The sequence below is a fragment of the Bison bison genome, unplaced genomic scaffold (genome assembly GCF_000754665.1).
Source record: "Bison bison bison isolate TAMUID 2011002044 unplaced genomic scaffold, Bison_UMD1.0 scf7180017864471, whole genome shotgun sequence".
NCBI lineage: Eukaryota > Metazoa > Chordata > Mammalia > Artiodactyla > Bovidae > Bison > Bison bison.
Genome location: NW_011495032.1, coordinates 18,767,700 through 18,779,685, shown reverse-complemented (window position 1 = coordinate 18,779,685; position 11,986 = coordinate 18,767,700). Strand labels below are relative to the sequence as shown.

The window sequence follows — 11,986 nt, the reverse complement described above, 5'->3', positions numbered from 1 at the left end:
TCTCAAGAGTCTTCTCCAACACCACAGTTCAAAAGCATCAATTCTTCGGTGCTCAGCTTTCTTCACAGTCCAACTCTCACATCCATACATACTAATTCAATTAGTTCATTTGATATAGATCTCATCATATTTTTTATTTATTCTTGAATCATGTTTAGTACTTTTTTGCCTTTTAGGAATATTTTCTTTTTATTTAAATTGTCTAATTTGCTGGGATACAGCTGTTCAGATAACTTCCTTGTTCTTAGCCTTTGTGCTCATTTCCTCCCTTCGTACCTGTTGACTGCAAGTCCAGACCTTTTCCAGGAGTCTCTAAGGCAGATTTCAATCTCTCCTGCATGAGTTATTGTCTCTGGTGTTTTAAATTGTTTCAACTCTTCTGTGTCTTCTTTTCATGTTCCAGAAATTTGTTGAAATAATTCCTCAACTGATGACCCTCTAGTTGCTTCACAATCATGGGCTAACATTACTACCATTTTCACAGAAAAACTTGAAAAAATAGATGTTTGTGTTACTATCTTGAATCAAAAATCTCTATTGATAAAGAGAAAAAAATATCAATTTTGTTCTTTCATTTTTGTAAAATAAAATACATCATATTTTCCCTTTAACCAGGTACAGTGTTTCTAGCATTGATTGATTTATTTCTGAAAGGGATGTTGCTTTGATGAAAAGAGCATGGCACTGTAGAAGCACTTATGGATAATTCAAATCCTTGTTTTTATATTTAATTAATGATGTATAAAGGGGAAGTTATTTAATCTCTTTGACATTGTTTCTTCATCTATACAGTGGGAATAATTATCACTGTGCCCTGTAATAGTAGGTGTATGATTTAGAGAAAATATATGTGGAACTATTTAGGGCCTGACTAGGTGATAAGTAAAGAGCTTCTATTACTGTCTCCAGTGAGCAGAATTTTCGCCTGTGGCCACAGAAAAATAGAGTCATGGAGTGTTAGAGCTGAAAGGATCTTCATTCTGATGGCAAGAATTTCTGCAGCCTCTCTTGTTGCCGCCAGCCTCCTATCTCCTCCCCTCTCCCAACCTTGCTGCATCCTTTTAGGTCCATGTTACTCTCATAGAGGATGAAATTTGAATGCCAGGATTCAGCAAATTAGATAAGATAAGCATTTCTGCTATTAAAAAGAAAAACAACCCAGTTATTAAGGTCATATACTTTATAGTGGCAGAATCTGAGCCCAGATGTCCTGATTCCTGAAGAACATGATGGTCAGTAGTATCTTTTTACTATGCAAACACCAGAATAATAAGGTGATTTCTTTTGCCGTTAAAATAACCCTTCCCTTTCCAACCACAGAATATCTTGACGCTCTCACCAGTCCTTACATACGCTTATTCCCTCATTTGATAAACATTTATTACTTTGTCTTAAAAGACAAAAATCCTAAATCCTAAAGGATTTCAGTTCAGTTCAGTTCAATCACTCAGTCGTGTCCGACTCTTTGCGACCCCATGAATCGCAGCACGCCAGGCCTCCCTGTCCATCACCAACTCCTGGAGTTCACTCAAATTCATGTCCATCAAGTCGGTGATGCCATCCAGCCATCTCATCCTCTGTCGTCCCCTTCTCCTCCTGCCCCCAATCCCTCCCAGCATGAGTCTTTCCCAATGAGTCAACTCTTTGCATGAGGTGGCCAAAGTACTGGAGTTTCAGCTTTAGCATCATTCCTTCCAAGAAATCCCAGGGCTGATCTCCTTCAGAATGGACTGGTTGGATCTCCTTGCAGTCCAAGGGACTCTCAAGAGTCTTCTCCAACACCACAGTTCAAAAGCATCAATATGTTCTTTTTATTTAAATTGTCTAATTTGCTGGCATAAAGCTGTTCAGATAACTTCCTTGTTCTTAGCCTTTGTATTCATTTCCTTCCTTGGTACCTGTTGACTGCAAGTCTTGACCTTTTTCAGGAGTCTCCTAGGCAGATTTCATTCCTAAATCTACATACTGAATTAAACTGAGACATTACCTGAGACACTGCTTGAGACATTGCCTTGACTCTTTTCTCTGGTCCATTTAATTGAAAAGAGTAAGTGTAGAGCTCACAGAATAGTGGATTCCTAGATTTTCAAAAGATGAAATAAGTCATAAGATCCATTCTGAGTACCTACTTTGATATGATATTTAAGACAGATATTTAATAAACCACCTGTCTCCACTCACTGGACAGTTAGTGGGAAAAAGTATTTTATTACACTGTCACTAACCTGTATCCATCCCAGATGAAGTTGGGATCTGCAGCATGATACAGTCAATGATAAAGAGGATAAAGCTGTTTGAGAACAATTTATTGCTTTGAAGATATGAACATAGGAGCCCCACAGGAAGTCGCAAAATGTGGATCATATCTGGTACAGATTTTGAAGTAAATTGTAGCTAGAAACATTACAGTATTGTATGAACAATCAGTCAATAATAAATACATCGCAGCGTATGAACTTCTATGTCACTTGTTGCTAACTTTTAATGTGGCCCGAGAAATCTGACAGATGGTCTTTGGAAGAATATATCTGTGTCTTTGGCAAAACTATACTCAAAGTCTTTCCCATCCATGCTTTTCTAAACCTCATTTGTAAATGCTACTGCTGCTAAATCGCTTCAGTCGTGTCCGACTCTGTGCGACCCAACGGACAGCAGCCCACCAGGCTCCCCCATCCCTGGGATTCTCCAGGCAAGAACACTGGAGTGGGTTGCCATTTCCTTCTCCAATGCATGAAAGTGAAAAGTGAAAGTGAAGTTGCTCAGTCGTATCCGACTCTTCGCGAACCCATGGACTGCAGCCTACCAGGCTCCTCTGTCCATGGGATTTTAGTCATACATATTTCAGGAATAATGCAAGAACATTTCTATAAAATTTCAGGAGAGAGATGATTTTGGAGCAGTGAAGAAGAATGAATAAAGCTTATAAAAAAGGATGTGGCCTCTGATTTAGATATTTCAAATCACTTCTAGTATACCTGGGTGTGTGAGACATTGTGTCTATGAATAAAGAGAAAGTAATCTGGGAGGAATATGGTACCAAGTAAATGTTTTACTATTTTAAAAATGTTCAGTAATGTACTTTTATTATTTTTATAGACTGCAGTCTGATAAGTCTATTGATATATGTTCTAACTGACCTTTATAGACATTTGAATAGTGTGTTTGTCATTTTCTTAGGCAACAAGATGCTGCCTTAGACTCAGCGACTCCTGATGAAAGCACACTTCCAAAACTAACCACTTCTGCAATAGAGAAAGACATCTTGGTAACAAGATATTTCTTTGTCAGTATAATTAAAAGTAAAGGAAGCCCTTGAACGTGCTTTTATGCTTTTGAGATTATTCTGCACTTCTTCCTTATGGAACTATGTGAATGTGGGAGTAAATATGAAGTTCTATAAAATTGCTCTGTTGGATGAATGGAGGAAATCGTACTCTCCCTTGTCTCCTAAGACCACAGAGAATCTCAAGTCTCCTTGCTCCTATGTTAAAGCTAGCCTCATCATGTATAGCTTTTCCATGTCTTTATTCTATGAGAAATTATCTTAGTTATATAATGTACATTTCACAAACCATATCAGCTTACTTTATTTTTTTGTTTGTTTTTTTTTTTAGCTTACTTTAAAAAAAGTGATTCTTCAAGGATTTCAAATATAAAAATTTTAAAAAGTAAATATCAAAGACTTTAACATTACTAATTTGAAAATATTTTGATATTTGAATTCTTTTCTAAGTGACTTGTAAAAGCTTATGAAAATACATTGAAGTTAAATGCCCATTACTAGAGAAATACTGTCACATCTTAAAATTAATTTCTCATGCACACATTTAACAACATTTGTAAAATTATGGTATGGACTACCAATAGGCCAATTGGAAATTTCATAAATCCTATGGTATAATATTTCTGAGATTAATGAATAGGGAATATTGATTCACTTACAGCTTTTAATATCTACTTCTGACTGACAATAATACAAGGTTCCTAAAGCCAATTCTCACACAATTCTACTTCCACGTGGGTTCTGTTTAGCGCATTACATATTTGGTAATCTAACTTTGAACTGTGGTGTTGGAGAAGACTCTTGAGAGTCCCTTGGACTGCAAGGAGATCCAACCAGTCCATTCTGAAGGAGATCAGCCCCGGGATTTCTTTGGAGGGAATGATGCTGAAGCTGAAACTCCAGTACTTTGGCCACCTCATGCGAAGAGCTGACTCATTGGAAAAGACTCTGATGCTGGGAGGGATTGAGGGCAGGAGGAGAAAGGGATGCCAGAGGATGAGATGGCTGGATGGCATCACTGACTACATGAACTTGAGTCTGAGTGAACTCTGGGAGTTGTGATGGACAGGGAGTCCTGGCATGCTGTGATTCATGGGGTCGCAAAGAGTTGGACACAACTGAGTGACTGAACTGAACTGAACTGAACTTCATGTTTTATAACATAGTTATGAATTAAGATAAGAGCTTTGACTTTCATGAAATAAAAATCATCTTTTTAATATAAGTAAGTAAGTGAAGTCGCTCAGTCATGTCTGACTCTTTGCAACCCCATGGACTGTAGCCTACCAGACTCCTCTGTCCATGGGATTTTCCAGGCAAGAGTACTGGATGGGTTGCCATTTCCTTCTCCAGGGGATCTTCCCAACCCAGGGAATGAACCCAGGTCTCCTGCATTGCTGGCAGATTCTTTACCATCTGAACCACTAGGGAAATCCATTATAGTACTAAACCCATCTCCATTTCTTGCTCTCTTTTCTATAGAGATATTACTATTATATCCACCATGGAATTGATACGGACCATGTAGCACCAATGGAAGATTCTTGGCTGGAGCATGTATTGAATTTAGTCCCCCAGCATCTGAAAGTCCTCACTAACAGCATACTTGCATTGTCTGATGAAATGAGAGAAGATTATCTTCTTAGTGTAAAAAAATCCATAGGTAAATCAGTGTTTCTCTTTGCTTTATGATTTGAATGTATCATATTAAATATGAATTTTTGAAAGTTTATAATTGACATCTATACTTGAAGCTATTTATTATATTTATTATGCTGTTTATTGTTTTGCTGTTATATTGCTTCAGGTCTCAGGCAAATTTCATTAATAAAGTGTAGCAAAAAAATTTCAAAACAGTCTTTCTATTTGTAGGGGTATATCCCCTCAACAAAGAACATAACTGAAAATTTTAATGTTAGTTAGCATTCAGTTCAGTTCAGTTCAGTTCAGTCACTCAGTCGTGTCCGACTCTTTGCGACCCCATTAATCACAGCACGCCAGGCCTCTCTGTCCATCAGCAACTCCTGGAGTTCACTCAAACTCATGTCCATCGAGTTGGTGATGCCATCCAGCCATCTCATCCTCTGTCATCCCCATTCTCCTCCTGCTCTCAATCTCTCCCAGCATCAGGGTCTTTTCCAATGAGTCAGCTCTTCGCATCAGGTGGCCAAAGTATTGGAGTTTCAGCTTCAGCATCAGTCCTTCCAATGAACATTCGGGACTGATCTCCTTTAGGATGGACTGGTTGGATCTCCTTGCAGTCCAAGGGACTCTCAAGAGTCTTCTCCAACACCACAGTTCAAAAGCATCAATTCTTCAGCGCTCAGCTTTCTTCACAGTCCAACTCTCATATCCATACATGACCACTGAAAAAACCATAGCCTTAATATTACTGATATCATAAAGTAGAGTGTGATCAATTACAAAATTATTGCAGTGGATCAGAGGTTAGCAAACTACAGCTCACAGGCCCAATTTGGCCCACTTCCTGTTTTTGTAAATAAAGTTTTGCTGAACACAGCTACACACATTAACTTGCATATTGTCTTTAGCGCTTTTATACCATAAGAGACTGAGTAGTTGTGATAGAGATCTTGTGGCTCACAAGTTGAAAATACTAGCAGTCTAACCCTTTATATAAAAGTTTGCTGACTCGTGGTATAAACCAATAGACTCTAAGACTGACTAATAATCAGCATCATTTAAACAATGCTCATTTCTGCACCCATCTGAATTAAAACCTCTGGAGGCAGGTCTTTCATATCTATGCTTTTTTAAAGAAAGGTTCTCCAGTTGTTTGTGGTGGTAAGCCTGATATAACTGACTCTGTGTCAGAGCGGGAGAAATCATATTGCTTTGAAATGGTCTGGGAACCCTTCAAGGAGGAGACCATTCATTGCATTTAAGACTGCTTTGAGTGTGTCAGTCATGTAAAGAGCCAAATTCTTGCCCCTGAAGAGTTCATAATGTAATAAGAGGGATGGACAGATTACTAAATGATAAAGCGGAGTTAGCAAGTACAGTGAGGAGAGAAATCGAGAACATGTTCTAAGGGAGAAGAGGCCATATCTGATTTGTTAGGAAGGACTCGGGGGTACCTGGACCGAGTCCTGAAGGATGAACATGTACTAGGAAACGTGCATGGCCTAAGAAGTGGTGGGAATGATAGTAGACAAAAGTGAAAGGCTCTTCTGGGCTTGCAAGCCCTTCTGGTGGCCCAAGAAAAGGGTGCATTTCAGGAAGAGGGAAAGAATATTAAGGGCTTACAAAAGGCAACTTCTTAAAAGCATTTGAGGGTAAAGGAGAGTCACTGAAATATTTTAAGCAGAGGGGTAGTAACATATTTGCATTTTAGAAAGAGCATCTTCAAAGAAAAGTAGGAAGAATAGAATTAACTGAATTAAGGACCACAGAAGCAGAGGGAGCTCACTTTACTGATTTCTTAACAAGATAGTTCTATGCTCTTAAGCAATTTAAAAGAGAGCAGAGCAATATTTATCTTTCCTCACTGAAGGGAAACTACTGCTCTGTATTGTTGATTTTCAATTCAATAAGACTACTTTCAGTGGTACATAGCTCAAAAGGAAAATATAGTATTACAAGAAATGATTTTCAAATGAAAGAATGGGACATCATTAAGAAAGAGTACATACATTCTCAAAGACACAGACATCATAGATTTTCTCAAAAAAAATTTAAAAATCTCTTGTGTTTATAAATACACACATTGCTCATTATTTTAAAAAGCTTAATGTAAACAATTTTAAAGGAGTTAATTTTGCAGTTGTTTGGGAAATACTGTAATTACTGTAAGATTGTTGATCGGAACTTTTCAATTTTCTTTTAGTTGATTTTGTTTTGAAAGATCCTAGAGAAAAGGAAGATGACAAAAAGGTAGAAGAACTTCCACCCCATCGTGCTGAGTAAGGAATCAATTTTCTCTAAGAATATTGACTTTGCGATCATCTCTGTGTATGTGGATATCTTTATACACTGGTTATATTTTCTCATATATATGTTTATATGTGTACTTCATTTATACAAGTGGTTGTATTATCTTTATGTATTTAAGCCCTAATATGTTATGTCTGGGCTTCCCAGGTGGTTCAGTGGTAAAGAATCTGCCTGCCAATGCAGGAGACAGGGGTTCCATCCCCGGGTCATGAAGATCCTATGGAGGAGGAAATGGCCACCCACTCCAGTATTCATGCCTGAAAAATCCTATGGACAGAGGAACCTGGTGGGCCATAGTTCATGGGGTTGTAAAGAGTCAGACATGACTAAACACAAACACATTATGTTTACAAATTGTTGGATAAATGGATAGACAAGCAGACGTACTGACAGATGAATGCCTATATGGTTAAAATATAAGTATGCTGGTGAAAGAACTTGGTACAGATATTTGTATTTGCACAGCTCCAAGCATGGGCTTCAGATATGATGCAGACATGAAAGCTTGATGGCATTTTGAATGCCTCAAAGCACATTGGGAATGTTACAGAAAATATGCAAATATAGAACATATTTCATTTTATTACATGGATTAAAATATAGAATGCATAATATGAAAATTCACTTGCTATATATTTTCCCTAAAATAATTAGCATTTTTAGGAATACATTTCTTAAATAGTTTCAATAGAACTTATGTGATTAAGTAACCACTTCAATTTTGCTTTATTTCTTTTATATCATTTAAAATTGCCCCAAATCGTTTATCTTAACAACTAAAAACAGAGTCAATATATTTTCTATGGAGAATATTTTTCTCCCAGGTATAGACAAAAATTATCCTTTATAATTGTAAAGGTGGTATGGCCACAAATGACAAACTGAATTAAACTTACTATATATTACAACTAGACTAAGTGTTTAAAATTAATGAGTAAAAAAAATTACAGGCATAGAATATAAATGTTTAAATACACTCTGAAAGATGAAGATGGCCCATCTTTAATATATAAAAGATGATTATTCAAGTTGGAGGAGTTACAAAATATTATTATTAAACCCTCTATCATTCGTGTCTGACTCTTTACGACTCCATGAACTACAGCCTGTCAAGCTCCTCTGTCTATAGAATTGTCTAAGCAAGAATACTGCAATGGGTTATCATTTCCTTCTCCAAGGGTTCTTCCCGACCCAGTGGTCGAACCCTGGTCTCCTGCATTGCAGGCAGGTTCTTTACCATCCAGCCATCAGTTATAGAATACATGTCTTTAAATAGAATGTTAGTGTTCCTGATTTTGTAATGACCTTTAAGTCAGAGGTGAAATTTAAGGAGATTTCCAGGCTAGACTATATTCTTAAAATGTTTTAAAACCGATAGGGGTATAAAATGTTTAAATGTTTCCTTTTAAAAAAGTCTTTGAAGATGTACATAAAACATAGCTGGCTATTCTTTTCTGCTTAATTACTGTTAGTTATTTGTGGACTCCATCAGATCAATCATTTAGGGAAAAAATGTCCTTATATAAAAAAAATTCAAATCTAATTTTATATGCATTAGAAAGTATGCTAAACCATAATGAGTATGACCTTTATATACTTTAAAGTGTAATTATATAACATGTTTTATTATTACCATGAGGGATCGTTTAAATTAAACTCAAAAAATATTATTCAAAAAGTATTTTGAATATTAGAATATTTTTTGATTTTTAAAGAAGATAATTAAATATTTTCTCTGTTTTCAGGATGGAAATTCTTCCAAAGCCTTGGAGGAAATCATTTTTAGCTGCAAGCACTTATATTCGGGATCACTTGAATGCAATGAACCCTACAATGTTGTCGGTGCTAGATTTGTGGCACAGTACTTTTAAGTAAGTATTTCTGGCCTTACTGAAGTTTTTTTTTGTTGTCTTTTTTTTAAGAGAGATGAAAGCTATTCTATCTTAATTATTTCATTTATTATTTTAACTATAAATTTTAAAAGTCTTGCAAATTTAACCTAAGTATTTAAACATGGTTGTAAATAACATAGAATTATATAGAGCAATAAGTGAGCATCACCATCATCTCTAATCCAATTCTCCCTTCCCCACCCCCCACCCAATTACTACATTTATTTTAAGGAGTAGTCATAGTTAAAGGACCGAATTGCCATACCTTGTTTTAAATCCCATGGAACGTTAGCTGCTACAATAATCTGTATTGTTCAGAGACCTAGGAAGTACTGCCCATGTGACTGGCATGAGGTGAAGTTTCTGGGCAACTGTTGGAGATTATACCTCTCTGTGTGGGTGATGTCATGGTGTGAACACTGGGGGGCACTGTGGTGCTAAGGGTCTTGGCCCTAGGGCTGAGGACAGTGTACCTCACAGTTTAGAAGCTCGAGCTTTGTATGCTTCCCCTGTGCCATCCCTTCTGAGGCACTGGGGGGCATCCTAGCAATAGGCACACGTGGACATATGTATTTATAAAATATGCAGAAGTAATATAGTTTTATATTATTTTTCTCAAAGAAGACCTCTCAAAACCTGGGTGGATCTTTGTCTAGAGGACACGGCACCCAGGTCTCCAGGGTGGTCCGTGAACCTTTTCTCACCCTCCCAGCCAAAGCCGCCACAGTTTACTAGCAATCTGCTCTCCAAGGTCTCTTGGTTCTTAATAGTAGGTATTGTTATGAGGGCACAATAATGAGCACATTTTCTTGCCTCCTGCAGACCAGCGAAGGGAAAGCTAAGAGCTCTGTGCGCTACAGAAGTGCAGCTGTTGTTTCTGTTCTGGGAAGCCCCCTGGACATACACTGGGGAGGCCTCGCTGACCAACTTCTCTGAATTCCTTCCGAAGTTGGGATCCTTAGCACACAGGAGCACCTAACCCTAACCAGGAAGTTAAGCCACCCAGAATCACCCCAGCTCTGCCACCCTCCCATCAGAGGCTTTCCAGTTCCCACCTGTGAGATGAATGTGGGTTTGCGGTGTCTGAGGCCCCTCCTCAACCCTCCCTCTGTTCCTCTTTCCCCTTCTTCCTTTGTTTAACAAATTTTAATTTAATCTCTTTGTACAGATACATATGTAAAGTGCATTGTTCTTTACTTTACCTGACTTCACCAACCTGGACTTTCTTTTCCTCATGGCTTCCCTTCTTTCCACCAACCCAGTGAAAGACATGCTAAGCCTTAGTGGGGCATCTTCTCTCATTTTTTGTTCTGGGCTCTTGTAGCCAAATGTATATGTGTGGCCACACACATGTGTATACATGCTGCTGCTGCTGCTAAGTCACTTCAGTCGTGTCCGACTCTGTGACCCCATAGACGGCAGCCCACCAGGCTCCCCCATCCCTGGGATTCTCCAGGCAAGAACACCGGAGTGGGTTGCCATTTCCTTCTCCAATGCATGAAAGTGAAAAGTGAAAGTGAAGTCGCTCAGTCGTGTTAGACTCTTAGCGAGCCCATGGACTGCAGGCTACCGGGCTCCTCCGTCCATGGGATTTTCCAGGCAAGAGTACTGGGGTGGGGTGCCGTTGCATACATGACATAAAACTGGGCTTTGTCAGTGAGACAACTTAACTGCTAGAAATGATATCTTTTCAACTTTCCGTTGTGTAATGTGGATTTATTTGTCTTTTTGAATTTGTCTTATAGGAATAGGAAGAGCCCATCTCCCTGCCCTGTGCTTTTCTCATTCCTTTCTTTTGGGTACTGGTACTCAGATATCTCTCCTGGAGAAGGCCTGTGATCTAATTTTGTATGCAATGATAAGATCATACAATATAGTATATTGTTTTCACAAAGGGTGTTTATATGCAGTAGTACATTTTCAAAACACTATCACAGTGTGGTTTTTGTTTTGTTTTATTTTATTTTTTTAATTTTATTTTATTTTTAAACTTTACATAATTGTATTAGTTTTGCCAAATATCAAAATGAATCCATCACAGGTATACATGTGCTCCCCATCTTGAACCCTCCACCCTCCTCCCTCCCCATACCATCCCTCTGGGTCGTCCCAGTGCACTAGCCCCAAGCATCCAGTATCGTGCATTGAACCTGGACTGGCATCTCGTTTCATACATGATATTTTACATGTTTCAATGCCATTCTCCCAAATCTTCCCACCCTCTCCCTCTCCCACAGAGTCCATAAGACTGTTCCATACATCAGTGTCTCTTTTGCTGTCTCGTACACAGGGTTATTGTTATCATCTTTCTAAATTCCATATATATGCGTTAGTATACTGTATTGGTGTTTTTCCTTCTGGCTTACTTCACTCTGTATAATAGGCTCCAGTTTCATCCACCTCATTAGAACTGATTCAAATGAATTCTTTTTAATGGCTGAATAATACTCCATTGTGTATATGTACCACAGCTGTCTTCCATTCATCTGCTGATGGACATCTAGGTTGCTTCCATGTCCTGGCTATTATAAACAGTGCTGCGATGAACATTGGGGTACATGTGTCTCTTTCCCTTCTGGTTTCCTCAGTGTGTATGCCCAGCAGTGGGATTGCTGGATCATAAGGCAGTTCTATTTCCAGTTTTTTAAGGAATCTCCACACTGTTCTCCATAGTGGCTGCACTAGTTTGCATTCCCACCAACAGTGTAAGAGGGTTCCCTTTTCTCCACACCCTCTCCAACATTTATTATTTGTAGACTTTTGGATCACAGCCATTCTGACTGGTGTGAAATGGTACCTCATAGTGGTCTTGATTTGCATTTCTCTGATAATGAGTGATGTTGAGCATCTTTTCATG

The 11,986-nt window shown here is 38.2% G+C and overlaps 1 protein-coding gene across 1 annotated transcript in view; it reads left to right on the top strand.

Moving 5' to 3' along the window:
* Nucleotides 1-11,986, top strand: part of DNAH7 (dynein, axonemal, heavy chain 7) — a 260,726-nt gene that overhangs the window by 35,960 nt on the left and 212,780 nt on the right. The window contains exons 6-9 of the mRNA XM_010860857.1: nt 3,178-3,265; nt 4,766-4,946; nt 7,131-7,206; nt 8,983-9,108. Coding sequence (XP_010859159.1) covers nt 3,178-3,265; nt 4,766-4,946; nt 7,131-7,206; nt 8,983-9,108 — 471 coding nt within the window. The remainder of the gene's footprint in view (nt 1-3,177; nt 3,266-4,765; nt 4,947-7,130; nt 7,207-8,982; nt 9,109-11,986) is intronic.